We start from the raw sequence: 22,511 nt of genomic DNA, 5'->3' as shown, positions 1-22,511 counted from the left end.
CCAAACACCACTGGACCCAAATCCAGGGTCTATCTCTTGGGCATACCGGATGCACTCCCTACTCTTGGTTCCAAGCCAACCACCTTCTCTTTTTTGATTCAGTGTTGATTCAGTCGCAGTAGGTGTCCCCCCTCTCTATTCCCAACATTAGGTCAGAACATGATTTTCTGGCCTTTGGCTTGGTGGGGGTGGGGTGGGGTGTGAGAAGGCAGTGCTCTGGGGGAGGGACTGTTCCTGGTGTGTGGCTGTAACCCAGGCTGTGTGTATGCTGAGACTGAGCCCTGGGATAATTGGAGGGCACTAAAAGACCTCTCCCTCCCATCCATCACATGAGACTACACCCAGGGCTGTGGCCAGAATCGTCCAGACCTCTGTACAATGGGATTGTTCAACCTTTACAACAAACAGCTTAAAGATAGCGCCTCACTGGTTGCTAGTCAAAGCTATGGTTTTTCCACTAGTCATGTACAGATGTGAGAGCTGGACCATAAAGAAGGCTGAGCGCCAAAGAATTGATGCTTTTGTCTGTGGTGTTGGAGAAAGCTCTTAAGAGTCCCTTGGATTGCAAGGAGATCAAACCAATCAATCCTAAAGGAAATCAATCCTGAATATTCATTGGAAGGACTGATGTTGAAGCTGAAGTTCAAATACTCTGGCCATCTGATGTGAAGAGCCGACTCATTGGAAAAGACACTGATGCTGGGAAAGATTGAGGACAGGAGGAGAAGTGGGTGACCCAGAATGAGATGGTTGGATGTATCACCAACTCAATGGACATGAGTTTGAGCAAACTCAGGGAGACAGTGGCCAGAGGGAAGTCTGACATGCTGCAGTCCAGGGGGTCGCAGAGTCAGACATGACTGAGCAACTGAACAGCAACACAGGTTGCTAGCGCAGCCTCGGTTTCTACAGTGGCCCTGTTGATCCTCTGCTGTCTGCACAGATGCCTCTGGGGCCCCATGCCAACTAATGACTTGCAGAGGCCTCTGCCTTGGAGGTTGGTCTGGGCACACAACTCCTAAAACACCTCCCCACCTGTTTCACTTGGCCACTTTTTTTTTTTTTTCTTTTGGTCATGTCAAGAGGCTTGTGGGATCTTAATTCCCCAACCAGGTATCAAACCCGGGCCCCTGGCAATGAGAGCACTGAGTCTTAACCACAGGACCACCAGGGAATTCCCTTGGCCACTTTCTCGATCCGCTTCCACTTCACCTCTCACCTGTTGCCTGTGTCCCTCTGCCCGTCCCCGCAGGCTGCTGATACAGGAGGTGGCCAGTGAATCTGGAGAGGAACAAGGCTGGATTGTGATGGCTCTGAAAGCCACACAGTGGGGCTTTGACACCAAAAACATTTGTATCATTTTGTGTACTTAGCACTTCAGCCAGACGGTTACCAAGTATGTGACCAACACATTTGCTGCACATCGTCTTCACTTGCCAGGTGAATAAACACACGGAGGACTAGAGGGCTAGGACCTCAGGCCCTGACACGTCTATGTGCAAACTCACAACTATCCAAACACAAAGCACCAACGTCAACTGAGATGAGTTCACACAGAATATATTTCACTCTTTTAAAAATAAAACTTTCAGCATAGCTAACATCCAAACTACAAAAATAAACATCTCCATATAAATAATTTATGTTGAGAGATGGGCAGGGATACAGAGTGCCTCCTCAGGAGTCACCAAGCAGTGGGGACCAGGCCCAGCAAAGGGTGCTAACAGGATCCCTCAGGCTTGGTCTGCTGGGGGCAGCAGTGTGGGCTGGGAGGGGGGTCTGGGCTGCGCCGCAGCCTGAAGTGCTGGCTTTTACCCCACCCAGACACAGGGCCAGGCCCAGAGGAGCCGGGCACGCAAGGCTGCTCACAGCCTAGACAGCGGTGGCTTTGTGTGGATTTCGGGGAGGTCTCCGATGGCCCAGTCAGGGGAGGGGATGAGGTGGCAGCAGCAGGGCTCCCCAGGAGTGTGCCCTGTCTTCAGCAATGCCCCCACTGCTTCCCAGTGACTTCGTGCGGCCTGAATGGGGTCTCCACGCTTCGGCTGCTCTTTCACCCAGTGGCTGGACACAGTCCCCTAGAGCCGAGGTTGCTGGGGCCATTGGCAGCTGGTGTGGCAGCAGGCGACCAAGCAGGCTCCTCAGAGGCTGGGTGGATGTAGGCTCCAGGCAGTGGGGGCGGGTGGAGGGCCACAGTCATGGAGGTAGTCACTCTGGCAAAGCTCTGGGGTAGGGTGGAGGATACCCCCCACCTGAGCCCTCCTCCCTGTGGAGCTGGGGGGCTCAGGACCTCTGCGCTCTCCTTGTACATCTGTACCACCTGGGGGGAAACAGCAGCCCCAGTGAGCCTGGGGGCTACTAGGGACTCAGCCCCCTTCAGCAACTTCCTGGTTGGGAAGCTGAGGTCTTTGGTGGCTTCCAGCAGGTGACAAGCGCTAACAAGGGACAGGATGTTGAGATCAGGGGCCAATCCTGTACCTAAAGGCTAAGGTGGGTGGTCCCAGGAAGAAGTCAGGAGGGCTGAAGGGCAGGGACATGATGTCTGGGCAAAAGGGGAGGCTGCTAACTTCAGCTGGTGGTACTTCATGGGGAGGGGGCCTTGTGAGTTGAGCCTTGTCTGTTGGCCACTGAGGGTGTTTTGTCTTGGTTCTGCCCCACCCCGCCCCCTGGGCTGGGAGCAGGATGGTGTGGTCACCTCTGGTGGGGGGCCCAGGATGGACAGCAGTACTGGCAGCAGCACGAGCCCGTGGAGGAGGCCCAGGAGTGTAAGTATTGTCAGCACCACGAAGAAGTACCTGGGGGTGTTAAGAGGGGTCAGCCCGGTCAGGTCCTGTATCCAATGCAGGCCAGCCCTGCCTCCTTGCCCTGAGCCTTCCCCTACCTTACAATGAAGTCAAAGTTGGAGCCAGCAAGCATGAGCAGTCCTAGCAACGTGGAGATGGCCCCATCAGTCACTGGGGCAAATGTGTGCTCCAGGGCCCGGGCAGCCCGCAGGTTCCGGCTACCCTGAGCGGTCAGGAAGCCCTGGGGAAACATAGTGGTCCTGGAGCTGCTCCTCGACCAACCACGGCCAGCTCATCTATGTCCCCAAGGCTCACCCATGCCTGGCCCATAGAAGGCCAGGTGAACTGAGTTCCTGGGAACTGGGCAGGACCCAAGCACAAGTCCATGTGGGTAACCCTGTATAGATGGGTGAGACATGTGCTGTGTGTGCTTAGCCACTCAGTTGTGTCCGACTCTTCGGGACCCCATGGACTGTAGTCTGCCAGGCTCCTCTGTATATGGGGATTCTCCAGGCAAGAATATTGGAGTGGGTTGCCATGCCCTCCTCCAGGGGATCTTCCCAACCCAGGGATCGAACCCAGGTCTCCCACATTGCAGGTGAATTCTTTACCAGCTGAGCCAGGGAAGTCCATTAATACTGAAGTGGATAGCCTATCCCTTCTCCAGGGGAACTTCTCAACCCAGGAATCAAACTGGGTCTCCTGCATTGCAGGAGGATTCTTTACCAACTGAGCTAGATGAATGAGACAGAGATGTCTAGAATAGGTTGGACTTCCCTGGTGGCTTAGCTGGTGAAGAATTCACCTGTAATGTGGGAGACCTGGGTTAGATCCCTGGGTTGGGAAGATCCCCTAGAGAAGGGTAAGGTTACCCACTCTAGTATTCTGGCCTGGAGAATGCTATGGACTGCCTAGTCCATGGGGTGGCAGAGTTGGACATGACTGAGGACTGACTTTCACTTTCTTTCAGACTAGGTTGGCCATCTATAGCCTGTCCCGTGGTTTTAATAAAGTTTTGCTGAAACACGGCCACACTCGTTTATGCACATAGCATCTATGGCTTCTTTTGTGCTACATTGGTAGAAAGACCATATGGCCTGACAAGCCTAAAATATTACTATCTGATTCTTTTCAGAAAAACTTTGCTAATGCCTGGTCTAGAAGGATGGATACTTCTCAGGGTAGCATTTCAGAGGCTTTCTGATTCCTTCTTGGTATGTTTCTGCATGGTGACTTTTTTGTCCCCCAAGGAGTCTATATTGTTCTTATAATCAGAAAAATAATGATTTTATGGGGGAAGAAAGAAAGAAGCTGTTTGTGGGGTCTGGCCAGGTTTGTGTTGGAGCTCCCAACCAGTTCACTGCCCCCACCCCACCTCCACCCCACCTCTGCCAGACAACATGAAGCTGTGGGAGAGGCCAGCCCACCTCTGTCCTGCATCTCTGTCCTGGAAGGATCTTGCCTTTACGCTGTCATCGAGCTACCACCCCATCGCTCTGATCCATAGTAAATCCATCCAAAACAACCGTCATTTCCCATTTTCTCACCTTCCATTCTGTCCTCATCCCATTCTGGTTAGGCCTTTCTCTCTCCTCTCTACTGAAATGGATGCTTATTTGTTTACTTACTTGTTTATCTCAACATTCTTGAAGATAGTGTGTCTGTATTGCTCTCATCTCCCCAGTCCTGAGGACACAGTATTTGTTGAAAACTGCATCAGCTGGCCCACCCCTCTCCTAGTGCCTGTGCTCACCAGAGCCACGTGGACGGTGAACTCGACACCAATGCCTACGGAGGCCACAAGAATCACCACCGGGATGGCACTCAGCTTGATGCCCAGGAAACCCATGATGCCAAAGAGCTCCACAGTCATCATCGCCAGGACCAGTACCTGGGGAGGGCAGGGCTCACACAGGGCTCCTGGCCAGGGCAGGTGGGGAGCTATGGGTCCCTCTAGCCCCACTCCTGCGAGACTCACTATGAGCGCAGCCGTCCAGGGGTTGAGCAGCAGCAGGGCACAGGCGAGGAAAGTACACAGCAGCAGAATGCAGACTGCCAGCAGGAAGCAGCGCCGCAGGCCCAGGTACTGCTCCCAGAAGAGGAAGGGGGAGCCGCTGGGGTAGGCACGCACCCCGGCCCGGCCGGCCTCGGCACACGCTGCCCGGGCCCCCTCGATGGCCTCCACGAAGTCTGCAGTCTTCTGGAGGCCGTGCAAGAGGAAGGGAAACTGGGCAAACTCCAAGGGCTGGGCTGCTGGGACTGTTGAGGGAGGGGGTGAAGGGAGAGTGGGGGCAGCCGGTGAGCACCGGGCAGCCGTGGGCAGGGCTTCAGGGGAGGGCCTGTGTGGGCCCAGGTGCAGGCAGTTCAGGCTCCCCCGGGACTCACTGCGAAGGTTCTCCCCCGTGGTGTCGTACTTGTCATGCAGCCATTCGGGGGGTGGGGGATAGAAGTTGGCCTGCGAGGCTGCCAGACCCAGGGGGTCACTGCTCACCCACACAGTCAGCCCCATGTAGAAGAGCTCGGGTGGGATCAGCCCTTCCTTGTCCACTAGCTTCCTGGTGGTCAGCTGCAGAGGCAGAGGGGGTTAAGGCTGGGCCCATGGGGCCTGGAGCCCCTCTGTGCTCCCCAGCCCTCCAGTCCTCTTCCAACCTGGCTGAAATCCAGAGGCTCCTGGGCATCCCCGGTCTGGACGAGCAGCTTGTATGCCAGAGCCCCATCCTCAGAGCCATTGCGGTATGAGTGGCGGGTGATGCGCCCAGAAGCCCAGTCCTGGTCAAACGCAGCCTGGATTCCTGGGAGAGGACGGGGTAGGAGTCCAGTTGTCCTGCGGGCTCTGGGGGCTCCCGCCAGCCGCAGTCCTCCCGGCCCGTCTCCTCGCCTCTTACCCTGTAGCCAGTTGCGATAGTAGTGAAGCCAGGTGCGGGGTGCCTGGGTGGCCGGTGGGGGCAGCACGGCCTTGAGGGAACTGAAGCGCTGGTGCAGATCAAAGAGGGCGCGTTGGGAGTGGGCGTAGTCAAAGCCACCCTGTGTCACCAGAGCCACCTCGTACAGAGAGAAGTACCTGAGCTGGGCGCTCAGGAAGGCATGCTCCTTGGTGCCGCGTGGCACCACATCAGTCAGGGCCAGACCGTCCTGCACCAAGGTTGCTCCATAGAGGCTCAGGCCCAGGAGAGCCCCAAAAAGTACCAGTACTACAGCCTGTGGGAAGAGGCGACTAAGCTGGAGGCCCAGAGACATCTAAGAAGTCTGTGCCACGTCCCACCTTGACCTGCCTGGGCCTGGAGGCTTACCTTGGTGTGGGACTGGAGCAACAAGGGTGCAAACTGAGAGCGGGCAAAATGGGCAAGATTCCAGCGGGCACAGGGCAGGGACTTGCAGGCTGCCTTCTGCCCTGTCCCCTCCTCTTGTCCTAGAAGGTCCCGTGTGGACCCTCCTGGGCTGAAGAGCTCCGAGCCCAAAGCGTCAGAAGGTGGTGGCACCAGGTGGGCTTGGGGAGGCAAGATGGTGACCACATGTTGGCTGCTGGCTTCACAGTGGGCAAAGGCTTGAACCGTGGCAGTCAGGTGGGCAATGCCCACTGGTACCGTCCCGTTCCCCAGCTCCTGGGGCAGAATCTGAATCACCCGAGCAGAGCAGGGGCTGGAAGAGGCAGAGAGGGGGCGAGGGTCTGGAAATGGTGCCAAGAGGACAGGACAGCATGGGGCTTAGGAGGGACGGCCCGGTGGGACAGGGGTACCTAGAGAAGCAGCAGAGCACATCCAGGCGCTGGCAGTGGCGCCGGTGCAGGTCCAGGCTGAGGACCGCAGGGAAGACAAGCATCACGGCTGCGAAGTTGCAGCCCACCACTATGGCTGCCTGCGGGGTGGGCAGGAGGGGCACAAAACCTGGATGAAGCCCGCCGGGCTCCATGCCCACCCCGAGCCCGGGGCCCATGGGTGAGGCCTCACCTGCAAGGAGAAGGCCCGCAGTGCAGGGATGGGAACCAGGGCAGCCATGAAGAAGGCAACCATGTTGCTGATGGACGTGAGTGTGACGCTGGTGCCCGTGCGCTGCAGACACTCCCCTGTGCGCTCCTGCCAGGACAAGGCCGAGTGAAGGATGGCAGGGGAGGGACAGGAGCCACACAGCAGCTAGCGTTTATTGCCCTGTTCTAAGCACTCGAATTACCGATCCTCACCACACCCCTTACCACACAAACACTATGATTACCCCTGTTTACAGATGAGGAAGCGAGGCATAGAGAGGCTTATTACCAGCCCAAAGTCACTCAAACCAAGCGGCTCTGGGACCCTCAGCAGCACGGCCTGCGATGAACCCAGGCAGGAGGTTGATGCCTCACCTGGAGAGGGGTGCCAGGTGGAGCCTCTGTGAAGGCGTGTGCCAGCAGGAATACGTCGTCCACGCCGATGCCCAGCGCCAAGAAAGGCAGCACCTAGAGGGGCGTGGGGGCAGGCAGTTGGAGGATCTGAGCAGCCCGGGCTGTGGGCCCCAAGTCTGCCCGCAGACCTGGCCTACCTGGGTGGTGGCAGCGTTGAAGGCGATGCCCAAGAGGGCACAGAGCCCCAGGCCTGAGGCCACCGCCAGGGCCACCAGCAGCACCCCAGCGAGGCCCACTGCACCCTGGGACTGGGCACAGTCCCACCGCAGCATTGTCACGCAGGCATAGGCTAGCTGTGGGGAGAGAGGGCAGTCTGGGATGTGGGCTCCCAGGTGGGGCTGATGGTGCCCCAGGACCCAAGGCGCCAAGAGGACCCACCATGAGCAGATAGCCCCCCACCACGCGGGCAGCGCTGACTTCAGAGAAGGCGTGCAGGATGTCATCCAGGGTGGTGGAGGAGAAGGCGTGAATCTGCTGGGATGCGTTCTCAGGCAGGGACTCCTGGGCCAGCTGGAGAGACAGGATGGTGTGAGGCGCAGAAGGAGGCAGTGGCCTTGGGCACTACGCCTGCTGGCTCCACGCTGACCTGCACAAACCGCCGCTGCCAGGCCTGTAGGACCGTGCCCGCCTGCTCCTCGCTCCAGCCAATGTCGTGGGTCTGGTAGTCACCCCGGAAGTGTTCGTAGAGCTGGCGGGGGCTCATCAGCAGGAAGGTGCTCTGCAGGGCCTCTGCCCTGGCGGTGGTGTAGGAGAAGCAGGAGTCAGGGCTGGTCTGAACGACTAGGAGGGCGTGTGCAAGGGGCATTTGCCAGAGCTGCCTGGCATCAGGGTGTGGCTCCCCATGCCTGGGGCATCCCCTTGGCAACTCCTGGGGGGATGGTCCTACCTCAGCAGCTGTCCTTGGGGGCCTCTGGCCATGCCTCCCAACAGCAGCTCCTCCTGCCAGTGCATGAACTTGTGGGAGAAGCCATGGCAGCCCCCACTTAACTCCTGAGCCACGTTGGGAGCCTGGAGGGGGTGGAGAGAGGCTTGTTACTCCAGGCCCTACTACTTGTGGGTAACTAGGTGTCTCTGGGCGGGCACCTCCAGGAACCATGCTTGCCACAGAGTTCCGTGGGCCTGGGGTGTAGATACTATTGTGTTGAGCCTCTTGCCTGCTCTGTAAAGCTAACAGCTACAGGCTGGCAGGGAGGAGACCACAAGAGGGAGCAGAGGCCTAGAAATGGGCTGCGGAGAGGAGCTGGCTGAACTTTGGTGGTTTGGGGAAAAGGTCCACATTCACAGGGCCACAAACACACTCAGGAAACCAGGTATGACACCCATGCTTATCTAATTTGTCTTGTCTCTCTGTACACGTGTGTTTTGATGAAGTCCAGCCTTTCTGGGCTTAGAAAAAGCCAAAGGGATTCATATGCTATTTGAGGAGTCCTTAGGAGAGGTGAATGGGAATGGAAAACTCCAGGTGTCGAGTGCAGTGTGGACAGGGTAACAGTGTCCAGGAAGTAGGGGGCAGAGCATAGAGCAGTCTGCTCTCTCCAGGAACAGGGGAACACGAGGGGAAAGGGAAGGAAATGACCTCTCCCCTGCAGACCTGGCTGGAACCCACCTGCCTGCTGTGATGGTTAGGGGCACTCGGTGGGCAGTGGAGGTCGTCAGGGTGTAGACAGGGCCGCCCCACGTAGGCCTGGCCCACCTGTGCCTTGTCTAGCAGCTCCCGGAAGCCCTCAAGGGAGGCAAAGGGGCCCAGCTCCTCCAACAGCTGCTCTGGGTCCAGGTTGGTCCACTGGATGTCAGGGCGGCCCCTGTGGGGAGAGTTTGTGGTCGGTGAGGATCAGGGATCAATGCCCATCCTCCAGACGGCTGCCATGGGGCCCATGGGGTAGCCCACCCCACTCCACGTGCAGGCTCAGTCCAGCAGGTTGCTGCAGTGAATTCTGAATGGATATAGGAGCTGAGACGGAACTTAAGACAGACGGTACTTAACACAAGGAAGAGACCCACAAAAGCCCCATTTCATTCCTTCCCAAACCGTCTACCCTTGGCTCTCATACATAACCATACAGGCGCCTGCCTGTAACAGGTTTTTTTACGGCCTGGGCAGCAGCTGAGTTGACACCTAGCTAACTCTCTCTGGCAAAGTCTCTTTCTGGGGATCTTTTCTTTAAAAAAAAAAAAACAAAACAAAACACAACTTTTGATTTTATATTGGGATACAGCCAATAACAATGTTGTGATAGTTTCAGGCGGACAGCAAAGGGACTCAGCCATACATATACATGTATCCATTCTCCTGGGGATCTTTTTTCTCCTTTGTTCAGATCTTACAGATCTTTGCGTTTTATCTAAATAAGACAGGTCTGCCTTTCCTTCGGAGGTGAGAAGAAGGGGGATGAGGAGAGAACCCCGAGGCTGCCTGTGCCCTGACCCAGGCCTGGGTGGTAATTAGGCCCTGGTGAGCTTTTGCTCACTGTCCCTCCTTTCTGCTGGGCAAGTCCTGGCAGGGAATGAAGCAGGGCCCCGGAGCAGTAGCAGCGGCACTCACGGCAAGTAGGCAGAGCCCCCTTGGAGTTTGGCTCCCTCCCAGAAGCAGTCGAGGGGGGTGAGGATCACGCATGGAAACAGCTTCTCAATCATCTGCCAGGGACACCCCAGGTCAAACATCAGTCCTGCCCCCGCAATGCCCCTACGCTCCCCCTTCCCCACCTCCCTGGCTGCAGAGAAGGCTCCACCTCTACCCTGTCTCAGAGAACAGTGCAGGAGACTCACCCGCTCAATCATTCCATTTTCAATTAGGGGAACTCCTGACTTGTAGCAGATTTTGTTCAGATCCCAGGACCTACAATAGCCAGGGGCATGGGACGTCAGTAGAAGAGGGCGACTCCGGCTCCAGCCCTGCTGTGGCACCTCTCACTCCCAAGCTGCTCGGGGGGCTCAGCCAGACTCACTTTCCATAGAGTGATACTTGCACTTTACTGGCAGTGAGGGCTGCCTGGAGGTGGAGGTCGAGTGCCTCAGGCGTGAGGATGTTCTCTCCCTCCTGGCGCGGGGTCTGTATCAACATCTGGGAGGTATACGCAGCCTCCTCCCCCAGCTTCTCCTTGGTGTATTCCAGTTCCTGGCTCACCCGGCTGCCCGCTGCCAGAACAGAGAGAGAAAGCTGGGGGGCAAGAGCCTCGGTGGATCCAAGCTCCAGGGAGTGTGGGACCCCAACCCCAGAGGCCTCCCAGGACAAGTGGGAAAAACTTCTCATTGATGGCCACGCTGAGGACCCAGGTTCCTGGCTCTCATTTCAGAATCTGGAGTAGAGAGGTCCAGCTGTGTGGCTCTTTGGAACTCTTGTGAGACCTAAGGTTTCAACATGAACCCGGCTGGCTGTGTTTGCAGCAAATAACTTAAAAATGAGCGATCAACAGGAGTGGGGCCAGGGTGGGGTTTTGGGGGTGTCCTGGTAAGGGAGCCTCTCACTCAGTCTCTCTCTGTTCTGGCAGGGAGGACAACGAGGGACAAAGGAGCTGACAGGGAGGCTGCTTGTTGGAGGGTCTCCTAAAGGAACAGGTCTAGTGCTGGGGCTGGTTCCTAGCTCAGGTTGTCCCAGACAATGGTTTATATCCATACACCTTTCTGCAAACTGCTCTGTAAAGAGGGTGGGTAGCTGGGTAAATGTCTGGCAATAATGACTCTGTAGTGGTACAAGTGAGGGCGAGGGTCAAACGGCCTTTCAGTGTGATGCTGCCAGCATACTGCCTCCTCTCAGGAAATAGCTCATGGACCCTGGCACACGTGACATCAAAGTGGGCTGGCGGAAGAAGATCCCGTTCACCAGTTTCTTAGTCCAGACATTTAGGAATCCCAGCATCAGGCCTGCCTTCATCTTCTTGATCAAGTTCTGCATTACCCTGGCTGCGGAGGCCAGCTCTGTACCAGGGGCCTGGGAAGGCAGGGAAGTTTGAGGGATGCTATAACCTGACTATGGTTTGGGGGAGACAAGGGCTAAGGCCAAACCACCCCGGAGGCTTTGTGGACGTGGCCTGGTCTTAGGCCCAGTCCTGCTTTCCCCAATCTGGGGCCTCTTCCTATAGGTCACTGCCATCCCTGGGCCCACTGGACTGCTTCTCCAAGACTCCAGTCCTACTTGGGATCATCATACCCCCCCATCTCTTTCAAACCCACATAATCCCCTCACTCATGAGAGCCCCAAACCCCTGGTCACGCTCATCACAGATTCACCCCTATGCTCATCCCCCCTCCCAGTCACATTCCTGACCGCTGCCCCCCGCATGAACAGTCTCACACAGCCATCCTGCCTTCTCTGCTGTCAATTCCACATACTTCTTTTCTTCCTTTCCTGAGTCCCTGCTTCTGCAGATCTGTACCACAGTGTTTATTTCACCAGGCTTAGGCCACAAGGAGGGACAGGAGCAGAGGGCAGAGATAAGCTCCCCACAGTAAGGGAATTTGCTGAGGGGACCGAGGTATGGAAGAAAGAAGCAACCCAGAGCTAATGAGAAAGCAAGAGAAAGGGACAGGCACAATTTAAAACAGTATCAAAGGACTTCCCTGGTGGTCCAGTGGTTAAGAATCTACCTTCCCATGCAAGGGGCATGAGTTCAGTCCCTGATCGGGGAATTAATAAAACCCTACATGCCTTGGGGCAACTAAGCAAGCCCACTCGCCACAATGGAAGATCCTATATAGTGCAATTAAGTCCTGCAACTAAGACCTGACACAGCCAAATAAATAAATAAATGTTAGAAATAATAAAATACAGCCTCAAAGAGAATAAGGAGTCCTCAGAGAAAATGAGGAAGAGAAAGTTATGTTTTGGCTGACAGTGATGGTGAGTTATGAGGACAGATGAACGGGCTGTACTGTGCAGGCAAGAAGAGATAGCAGGTGTCTGGGGGAGCACAAAGGCTTCCAAACAGACCTGGCTTTGGGTCTTGGCTCTGATGCTTGGGGTAAATTATTTAGTCTCTCTGACCTGCAATTTCCTCATCTGAGAAATGGGGACAATGCCCACCTTGGTGGCTTGAGGACCAATGTGATGGGATTTCCCTGGTGGTCCAGTGGTTAAGAATCTGCCTGCCAATGCAGGGCACGTCAGTTTGATCCCTGGTCAGGGAAAATTCCACATGCCTCAGAGCGACTAAGCCCTTGTGTCACAACTACTGAGCCCACACCCTAGAGCCCATGCTCTGCACACGAGAAGCCACCATAACGAGAAGCCTGCACACCGAAACTAGAGAGTAGCCCTTGCTCTCTGCGACTACAGAAAGCCTGTGTGCAGCGACAAAGACAGAGCCCGGCCAAAAATAAATAAATACACAGAATCAATATGAGCAAAGTACTTAGGAAGTTGTCCAGTACCCAAGAGCTACAGATATGGAATTATTATTCAATAGTTGCCGGGAGAGAAATGATATGACAGAAACATGAGAAAGAACTGAAGAAAACATGAGACTGTAAGTAAGTGGGGAGAAAGTAGGCAGAACAGGGGAAGGAGACTCAAAATCATCACATCTGTTAAAAACTTTACAAAAGGGATAATATAACTGGTTAGAGCATGCTTAGAGTCCACTTTATAGGTAATCCAATGAATGCAACTTACCGTCTTTCAACCGTCTTGAGATAGCATCACTGACTCAGTGGACACTAGTTGAGCAAACTTCAGGAAATAGTGAAGGAACTTCAGGAGATGCTGCAGTCCACAGGGGTCACAAAGAGTCGGATATGATTGAGCACACATGATATTGCAATATATTTTAGGACCCATAGAAATGTTCACAATCTTTGGTCTAGAAATTTCACATGTAAGGACCTGTAAGCTTTTGTAGGGACTGAGGCTGTCTGTATGAAATGGGAGCCATGGGAGGTTCTGAGCAGAGACGTTGAGATGACCTGGCTTTTTCATCACCTTAAATATTCCGGAGCTGAGCTGTGAATGATGAACAGGAGTTGGCCAGGGTAATAACCCAGGGAAAGGGGTTCTGGACCAAGTGTGTGCAGGTGACTGTCAGGAGCTCAGCACTGGTGGGCTGCTAAGAGTGCTGGAGGGACAAAGCTGGGGAAGCAACCTAGAGTGTGCTGGGGAGCTTGAACTTGATTCTGGAGACTACCTGGAAGCCAGCAGAGTGGTGGAAGGGCTCTGTGTGCATGTGGGTGCTAAGCCGCTTCAGTTGTGTCTGACTCTTTGTGACCCCATGAACTGTGGCCCACTAGACTACTTTGTCCATGGGATTCTCCAGGCAAGATATTGGAGTGGGTTGCCATTCTCTCCTCGAGGGGATCTTTCCGACCAGGGACTGAATCCGGGTTTCCGGCATTGCCGGCAGATTCTATAAGGGGTCTGAGTCACCGTAGCACTAAGCTCTAAGCACTAAGGGAAGCAGTAAGCTGAGACTGACTGGCTTGGTCAGATTTAGATGCACCACAGGAGGGCGGTGTGGAGGCAGATTTAAAGGTGAGGGGAAAGGGCAGCCCCTAAACAGACCTAGATTTCCTGGGCCATCCTCAGAAAGGCCTAGTGATTCAGGGCAGTTGGGCCCCTCCCTGGCCCTAGAAGCTGAAATTTGATGAGTCTAAGAAGTCATTTATAATTCCACTGTCTTTGCCAAGTGAAGGATTGTGCTACAGAGTTCTTGTCAAAATAACCAAATGGGAAGTCCGTGGGGGTGGGTGGTGGGAAGGGGTGGGTAGTAAAATTTTCCTCACTTTCAAAAAAGGTGTGCAAGACAGGCATGACTTCTCTTTCCTACCATGGCAGCAGCCACCTTGGGAGAAAGCGTGATAAACCTGAGGGCAAAAGCCCAACACACAGAAGAAGGCAGAGGAGAAAGAGAGAAATAACCTTTTGCTGATGTCCTTAGGTTGCTGAATTATCTATTGTGGAACTTCTCTACTCTGTACTGCTAGACTTCTTGTTGGCGGGGGAGGAGGGAAATAATATATCAATCCTCTTCCTTTCTCCCTCTTTCCCTTTCTCTCTCCTTAATGTGGCTAAACGCATTCTAAATGATACAGTAAGGAGTGTACTGCCAGGTCTTAGCTAGAGCAACTGCCACAAGGGTGGAAAGAAGGGATCCCTCATGAGAGAGGCTGAGAAGGAAGAATTTTAATTGTTTAGTAACCAATTAACTGAGCAAGAAGAACTGAGACTGGCTCTCAAGGTTTCAGCCTTGGGAATCTGAGTGAATAGTGGTTCCACCAATTGATATCTGCCTTCTAGACAGAAGGGCTGTATGTTCCTTATCTTCAGGGACAGCTCCAATTTCAAACCATTTCTATCACTGTTCCTGAAAGTACTAGTTGGACTCTACATTGTGATTTTTCTTTGCTTTCTTTCTTGTTACTAATTTTTTGGCTACACCACCTGGTTTGCAAGATCTTAGTTCCCTGACCAAGGACTGAACAGGGCCCTCGGCAGTGAAAGCACAGAGTCCTAACCACTGGACCACCAGGGAATTTCTTGGAATTTTTATTTTAGATAATTTATCTCTGAGTCCTTCACCTTTAACACTGACCAGGAAGGAGAAGTCACATTCCAAATCTCACCATGGCAAAGCTGGTGAGTCCAGAACTCTCAAAGCTAATGCCATGCTTCTCTCTTTGCTCTCCATATTAGCAAAACAGGAAAGGAATGGAGAATACCCTTCAGTCCTCATTGCTGAGGGTATTGCTGGAAGAAGCCTCAGAGAAAAGTTCAGGTCAGGATCACTGCTTTCAACTCACCTCCAGCCCCAATAGAGAGCAGAGTGATGTTCCAAAGCAAAGGAAAAAGACCTAGGAATTGATTCCTGTCCTCTTATATGACCCTCCCACTAAGAACACCAAAACTCCAGTGAGATCAAGCCTGGCCTGTGCTGGAATGCTGGAGAGAGGATGAGGAAACATGGAGGTTCAAGCAGTGTTTAGACTGGGAAGATCTGGGGAATGGAGAAGGAAGAAGGGTGGGAGACAGCCTCTATTGTGGCAGGAAATCCAAGAGTCATTTGGGACCACCCAGGCAGCAGTGGTGTAGGTGGGGGTAAGTGTCTGTTCATGTATGCACATGTTTGTCCTGGGGCTGCGGGCGAGCGGGCAGGCAGGCACAGAGAAACATCTGCTCTGGACCCCAGGGCTGGCCTGGAGTGTGTATATATATGTGAGAGTCTGCAGAGGGTGGGGGGTAGGGTAGGATGAGGTGTGGGATCCTAACAGGCAGGCAGGCTCCAAGAAACATCTGCTCTGGATCCTCAGGCGTGCCAGCATTTAAAATAACTTAGGGGTGTGAGAGTCTAACCTGGCCCTGCCTTTGGGTGTGGGCCACGGCTGGGGGAGATCTGGGGGAGCCCACAAATGCAAACTTCCCAGGAAAGAACAGAGAGGAGTCTGACTCTGTTAAAGGGTTGTCATACCAGGCCCCAGGAAAGGGGAGTTATGTCAAAACCATTAATAATAAATAATTTTAATCTAATGCTTCCCTTAGGAAGTACAGATCTGGTTCCATTTGACTCCGCTGTTGCCTCAAAGTGCAGATTCTGTGACACTTTTCCACTAAACGCTTGCAGGGGTCCTCGATGTATGGGACCTCTCCCTGGAGGCCTGCCAGATGATTTAACAGTTCCCCCAGCCTTCTAGTTCTAACACTTCTATTTCTCCTACTCAGATGTGATCTCTCCCTGCCTTCTCTTATATGACACAATTGTTTTCTGCTTTGTATTATATTGTATATTACATCACAGCATGTATTTTACTTTCCTTGCTACTGAAAGATGGGTCTTGTTTTAGTTGCCTTACAAACACTGCAGTACAGTCAAATACATATAAAAGGTTGCCAATAAATGCTAAATAAACACACACATACACTCACAGGCTCCATATGCCTGTTCACCAGGCTCCACCATCTGCAGATGTCCATTTATAGGTGTGGGAGGAGCAGTACTCCCTCCACCCAGAGCAAAGCCCACTAGAACTCAATAGCCAGCTTCTCACCCTATTCCTGTCTTGGGCTTACTATATCCAAGCAACTACAGCCAGTGCCCACAACTCACCTTCCACCCAGAGCTGTTCTAGGTCTGTCTCAATGATGGCCATGCGTAGACCCAGTGCTAGGGCCCCAAAGGCCAACAGTCCCAGGAAGAGCACTTTGCCACAGTGTCTCTGGATCCCGCAGCCCAAAGAGAAGAGCAGGCCCTGGAAGTAAGCACGGAGCCAGAGTGGAGCCTTCAGGCTCCCAGCTAGGATCTGGGATAGAAAGAGAAGGGTCAGCCAGGCATTACTGCAACCACCCATGAAACCTTTCCCTTTTCTCCTTATACCACCCTAAGCCAAACTCTAGCTTCTTGGTTTCTGGATGCAAGACAGGGAGGACCTACACAGACACGGGCCCCAACTTGGAAAAAATTTAACTCCATTCCCTGCCTCCCACCCAATACACACTTGAAGAAGGCACAGATTCGTTTTCTGAGACAGGACACACACACACACACACACACACACACACACACAGACACACAGGTACTCCATTCCCTGCCTCCCACCCAATACACACTTGAAGAATGCACAGATTCGTTTTCTGAGACAGGACACACGCGCACACACACACACACACACACACACACAGACACACAGTTTCTCGGGTGGACAGAGGTCGACATAGACACCCTCTCTCTCACCAGGCAGATGCTGAGGACACACACACACACAAATTTAACTCCATTCCCTGCCTCCCACCCAATACACACTTGAGGAAGGCATAGATTCGTTTTCTAAGAGGATACACACACACACACACACACACACACACACACACACACGGCTCCTCGGGTGGACAGAGGTCGACATAGACACCCTCTCTCTCACCAGGCAGATGCTGAGGACACACACACAGAGTTTTCCCAGGGTTTAGAGACATTACACTTTGCAGACCCGGTTCCTTCTTCCGCGTTTCCCTCCACTCACCTGGGGTGTTGCAGGTCGAGCTGGGGGTGTGTAGCCCGGGGGCAGCTCCCCGAGAGGTGGCGGCCGAGCCATGCTGGCGGGTATAGGGGGGCATGGGCGCCCCCAACCTGCGTTATCTGGGAGCCCCCATAGACTGGCCTGGTCCGGTGTACCGCTGAGCTACGCGTCGGAATTCAGCGGGGCCGCTAAGACGCAGATAAGGGTGTGCAGTGATGTCCGCGAGCGTGAGGAGTGGGGCAGTGAGGCTCGGGGAGCAGAGCCGGAGCCGGAATGGGTCCCGCGTGCAGGAACTGGACCGGCGCGGTAGGATTTGGCGACCGCAGTGCCGAGGAGGCGTCTTCAGTCCCAGAAAAAGGGAGCGGGCTGGGGCTACGCCCTCCGATTGGCTGAGTCTCCCGCAAATTACCCGGAGCCTAGCGGCCGGATCTGCTGCTAGGCAACAGCGCCGCGGGGGGGCGGGGCGGGAGACCACCCAGGCAGGGCCACCCTTTGCATTGCTTCCCCGCCCGCGCGTCCGCCGGGCCCTCGGGGAGAAGGAGGGAGGGAGGGAGATCCTGGAGAGGCGAGGCGTTGGCCAAATGTAAGTCAGGAGAGTTCAGTGCTAAGAGGTGTCGACCCAGCCAAGACCCAAAGACTTCTTTCTACAGTTCTCTGCGTGCATTCTCTCCCCATTCAGTTCCTTCGCTCCACTGAGGCCATAGTCATCTCTCTAAAATGCAAATCTGATTATAGCTCCAAAACACAAAGCCCACGTGGAGTACAGCGCTCTGCAGAATCTAAAATCTTCTCTCCCATAGTTCCTTCATACCCCATGTTCCTTCCAGCCCTGCAGAGTTACACGGAATTTCCTACACCCACCATGTTAAGCCATGTATTTCTGCCTTTGTACATATTGGGGCCCTTTTGTTTTGGCAGACCATCTTCAAAACTGAATTTGAGGGAACTCTGTGGCAGTCAGGTAATTAGGCCTTTGCGTTTTCACTGCCAAAGTAAGGGGGTTCAGTCCCTAGTGGGAGAACAGGCCCGAGTGGTGTGGCCAACCTCCCCAAACCAAAACAAAAACCCCCTGAAACTGAGATGAGTTAACCATGTCCCTTTGCAGCCTTTCTTGATTCACACCACCCTCCTAACAGATAGTTGCATCTTTCTTTGTGCTCCTTATAACACTTAATTTATATATTATTGCATTTGATACAATTTATGTACTTGAAAGTCTGCCTGCCTCACTAGATAATAAGTAGGTGTTCAATGATTGTTGAATGAATCATTTGAGAGTTGCAGAAACTAGTCTTGGAAATGACTTGGAAACAGAAAAGAGTCCCTTTATTAAACTTTCATCAACTATCTGGCCTCTGAGCATGCTGTTTCTGCAGGTTCCTGACTGATTAACCCTGAATGGCACAGGAGGGTAAAATCAATATACCAGCATGTAAAGTTTGAGAAAGGTAAAAAAGAATCTCCAATAAACACATTACTGTAACACAACTACTATTATCTCTGGCCAATATCTTGGTCAATTCTTCCAGATTTGTTTATGATTACATCATAAACATTTCATATTATTGCATAGTCTCTGTATCAATCATCTGGAGAATGTCCTTAGGACAGATTCCCAGAAGTGTATTGGGTCAAAAAGTATGAACATTTTTATGGCTCTTGCTACATATTGCCAAACTGCTTCTTGAAAACTTGTGTCAACTAACATAATCTCCCTGGAGATCTCTCCTCAGTTCTGGGGAAAGGGGAATTTTATGCCGAGGGGGTGAACACCTAGTGGGTGTTCATCCAGCAAAATGCCTTGGAGGAACTAATACATGTGCGATGCCGTTGACCAGGTAGTGACTACATGGTAAAAACAGCATATGTGCATAGCACTTTGTTCCTCCCTGTCACAGAGAAGAGGGTCCTGTTATAGATAAAGAAAGTGTACCCTAGGGAACTTCCCTGGTGGTCCAGTGGCTCAGTGCTCCCAAGGCAGGGGGTCCAGGTTCCATCTCTGGTCAGGGAACTAGATTCCACATACTGCAACTAAATACCAGTGCAGCCAAAAAAAAATGCACCCCCCCCCCCAAAATCAACAAACATTTTTTTTTTTTACGCATACCCTCAGCAATTCTCTGGAAAGAGAAAGAGCCTCTAAATTAGGTTGTATGGGCCCTTAGATTGCTTTTGCAGTTCCAGCAAAAGATGGGTATGGCTGGGTGTCATCAGGACTAGAAACAGAGAGGATTTGATGTAAGTAGTTCTTGAGACTTCCTTCTTGCTAGATTTGCAGATATAAAGTCCATGGAGAAATAGATTTATAGTCATCTGGGCCTTGGGACTCTGTTTCCACACCAGGCCTACCACTGCTAACAGCACATCCATGGATGCTTTAATGGCAGGGCCTGCCTCCTGAGCAAATTTCTTGCTTTGTAAGGTCCAAAGACTAGGGTGGAGGAATTGGTCTGCAGTTCCAACAGTTCCAACCAGGGCCTGGTGTCCTCTGGCTGCTTTGAGCTCCAAAGTGACCTTTCTTCTCCCCAACAAAGTGAGTTCCTAAGTATAGCTGAGCTCAACCAGTGGTGATCTAAAGTCACAGATCCCAGGGACCGGGAGGGAAGAAGCTCCTCTTTTCTGTCTATAAGCAGCTTGCTTCAACTATGGAATAGCCTGGTTCACAGTCACTTCCACTGGATCTGGGTATGTGTCTTTGGCCCAAACCAGAGAAATTCTCCAAAGACAAACAAAAGTGAAAACCAATCCTTCATCACCACCAAGGAGTAAATATAACCACTGATTTATGGGACAAACATTCCTTAAGGTCTCCTATGGATCCATCCTTTTCTAAGCTCTGGGTTGTAGGGTACCTGCTTTTTAAAAGTTCATAGTTTAAGAGGGAGCACACAGGCCACAGGGGAAACCACTGTGAGCTAGAATACTCAGGGAAATTTCCAGAAGAGAGAGGAACTGGATGGGAAAAGTGGGAGGGTGACAGAATCTAAAAGGAGAGGACATGGTTTAAGGTCTGGATCTTTCATTTACTGGTTATGAGATCTTGGGCAGATTATATAGCGTGACATTGCCCTAAAGTTTAAAGGAGATAATATATATGGGCTAGGAGCAGTGCCAGGTAAGCTGAGGTGAAACACACACAGTCATACTTTTGGGGAAAGTGGTCACCTGGCATCAGCGTAGGGTCCATAAGGGTGTACTAGGTCAGGCTTTCTTTCCCTGCCATTCCCTAAGCTATTCACTTGCCACGCTTTGGCTTTGGGCTGGCTTCTGTTATCTGGGCCAAAGTCAATAACCCTGAGATGTGGAGGAGAGAAGCAGAGGCCCGAGCAGCCCTACACTGCCACCCACTATGTTTAGGGACCACGTCTAGGACTGTATGCCCCTTCCCTCTACGCAGATTTATGCCAATAAGACCTGCCAAGTCTCTAGTGCTAGAGGATGCAACCAAAGATCAGAAAATGACCTTTTACCTCGATGGTGAGGTAAGGAGAGAGGATTAAGAATCAAAGTAGAGGTACTTTCCTGGTGGTTCAGTGGCTAAGACTTGGTGTCCCCAGTGCAGGGAGCCTGGGTTCGATCCTTGGTTGGGGAACTAGATCCCATATGCCATAACTAAGACCCAGTGCAGCCTAAAAAACAATCAGAGTAGAATTTCCCTGTTTATCCATGGCAGAAAAGCCCCTGATGGAAGCCTTCTGGGTGGTGGCAGATGGCTCAGGTTGAGGACGGGGCATCCTGACCTCTAGTAGAATGTGTTCTCCTGCTTAGCCTCTTTCCCTCCCTGTCAGCTCCATCAGAGCTGAGCTTTCTAGACCTTCTGTCTGGGTGGTCCTTCCCACACCCATCTCCCCTTTCCTCAGACACATTTAACTATTTAGAAGGCAGTATACAAAAACCTGGCTTATGTATTAATACTTCCTTAGGGGGAGGGATGCTTGTGGATTTTAAAGAAAAGTATACTCATTGCAATTCTCTGGAAACAGAAACAGCTTCTAAACTAGGCTGTGCAGACCCCTAGATCACTCTTGGGGGTCCAGCTAAAGAGAGTTTTCCCCACACTCTCCCATGCAGACGGGAGTGGGCTAGCAAGAGTAATGTGGTGAAGAACCGGGAAGAAGTTCAGCTTCTGACCTTGGCAGTCAGTCCCTTTATAGGCTCAGGGAGCTCTTGCTAGCAAGTAGGGGAGAGGTGTTACCGGGGGTGGGGGTGGGGGTTCTTGGAGTAGTAGCCATCAAATTGTGTCTGATCTGGTAAGCTCCCAGAACCCCATTTCTCAACACCTCCTCAGAGACTTCCTTGATTTGTCATTAAAGGCTCCCTGCCCCTCTCCTTCACTCCCCTCGTGTAGCACCACTCGGAGAGGCAGGGCAGAGCCTGTCAATTCTTTTGCCTGCCTAGCCTTCTGGCTTCTATCCCATGAAGAGGTAGCTGGCCAGTGGACATTCAGTTGCTCATTCTATTTCAAACCTCTGGAGATGTTGCCAAAAGAAAACAAAAACTGTCCTGCCTTCTGGCAGACAGAATGAACAGAAGAGAAATCAAAGCATCTTGGGCACCCAGCCAGTTTTGGAGTTGATGGAAACAATAGCAGCAGTGTCCCAAGCTGGGGGCTGCTCCCAGCTGGGACTCAAACTCAGTAAGACCTTCCCCCGGGGAACCCTTACCTTGTCTGTTTCTTTCAGCTCCCTTCTTTCCTTGGAGCAGGAACAAGGGAAGGCAGAAGACAGGCTTTTCCTCTACCCAAGGGCTCAATGGGGAAGATCAGAAAGGAGAGTGGGAAGGTTCTGGGACAGTATAACCAATCCCTTTCCTTCCCCGACCCTATCCTCCCTCCAAACCCACCCACTTCTAGCCCCTTTCTGCGGTCAAGGAGCCATCTTCTGTACCTGGACCCCAGGCATCAGAAAGCTCTGAGAGGGGATAAAACCTGAAATTAAAAGGGCCCTTAAAAGTCACCCAGTTCAACTTTTCCATTTTGCAGATGTGTAAACTTAAGGGCAGACAGTGACTTGTCCAAAGCCAGACTACATTCCAGAGCGCAGATCTTCTATCCAGGCCAGGACTGTCTCTAGCACCATCGCTGCCCCACACATTTAATTTCAGCTCTAAATGGAATAATCTTGGGCACCACCACAGCTCTTTATTTCTACCTCTCCACAGTCCTCTAGGTTTCAACCACTCTGCTGGGCCATTTCAGCTTCTCTCTGATGAAGGCAGACTTTCAGGAACCTTGTCCTGACCGGTGGGGAGAATGTGGAGCTCTAGAGCAACCCAGAAGGCTGATGGAGGTGGAGCTCCCCCAGGGGAGGAATGCTCAGTTAGTCTCTCACAAGTCCAATGACAGCAACTAAGATTCAGGCAGGATCACTCAAAAGAACTTGAGAGACTTCAGATTTTTGAAACAATGTAGAAACCAG

The 22,511-nt window shown here is 52.7% G+C and overlaps 1 protein-coding gene across 4 annotated transcripts; it reads right to left on the bottom strand.

Moving 5' to 3' along the window:
• Positions 1-1,562: 1,562 nt before the first annotated feature.
• On the bottom strand, positions 1,563-17,407 carry PTCH2 (patched 2). 4 transcript variants are annotated; one of them, XM_065914271.1, is made up of 22 exons: positions 17,098-17,407; positions 16,188-16,380; positions 10,104-10,293; positions 9,925-9,994; positions 9,701-9,792; positions 8,765-8,960; positions 8,045-8,166; positions 7,745-7,892; positions 7,537-7,668; positions 7,296-7,451; positions 7,120-7,212; positions 6,728-6,853; positions 6,517-6,635; positions 6,071-6,419; positions 5,666-5,978; positions 5,430-5,572; positions 5,166-5,346; positions 4,759-5,039; positions 4,534-4,671; positions 2,879-3,021; positions 2,693-2,792; positions 1,563-2,317 (listed from the first exon to the last, which is right to left on the bottom strand). In XM_065914271.1, exons 1-22 carry the CDS (start codon positions 17,167-17,169, stop codon positions 2,051-2,053), a joined length of 3,624 nt encoding a protein of 1,207 aa, XP_065770343.1. In that variant the 5' UTR covers positions 17,170-17,407; the 3' UTR covers positions 1,563-2,050. The 4 variants fall into 4 exon arrangements, with proteins under 4 accessions (XP_065770343.1, XP_065770335.1, XP_065770353.1 ...); XM_065914263.1 differs by having other exon boundaries at positions 4,759-5,346; XM_065914281.1 differs by lacking the exons at positions 1,563-2,317; positions 2,693-2,792 and adding an exon at positions 4,409-4,466 and having other exon boundaries at positions 2,892-3,021; positions 4,759-5,346.
• Positions 17,408-22,511: the final 5,104 nt, after the last annotated feature.

This window comes from Muntiacus reevesi, chromosome 1 (genome assembly GCF_963930625.1).
Source record: "Muntiacus reevesi chromosome 1, mMunRee1.1, whole genome shotgun sequence".
Classification (NCBI taxonomy): domain Eukaryota; kingdom Metazoa; phylum Chordata; class Mammalia; order Artiodactyla; family Cervidae; genus Muntiacus; species Muntiacus reevesi.
This window is presented reverse-complemented; position numbering and strand designations above follow the sequence as displayed.

What these genes read in the sequence shown, in the direction of transcription:
- PTCH2 (XM_065914263.1), bottom strand. Translation starts at nt 17,169, where the DNA reads ATGGCTCGGCCGCCACCTCTCGGGGAGCTGCCCCCGGGCTACACACCC. An exon ending in GGCAGCGGCGGTTTGTGCAG is followed by an intron (nt 7,669 to 7,744) that starts GTCAGCGTGGAG and finishes CTGTCTCTCCAG; the next exon opens with CTGGCCCAGGAGTCCCTGCC. An exon ending in TGCTCCAGTCCCACACCAAG is followed by an intron (nt 5,979 to 6,070) that starts GTAAGCCTCCAG and finishes CTCTTCCCACAG; the next exon opens with GCTGTAGTACTGGTACTTTT.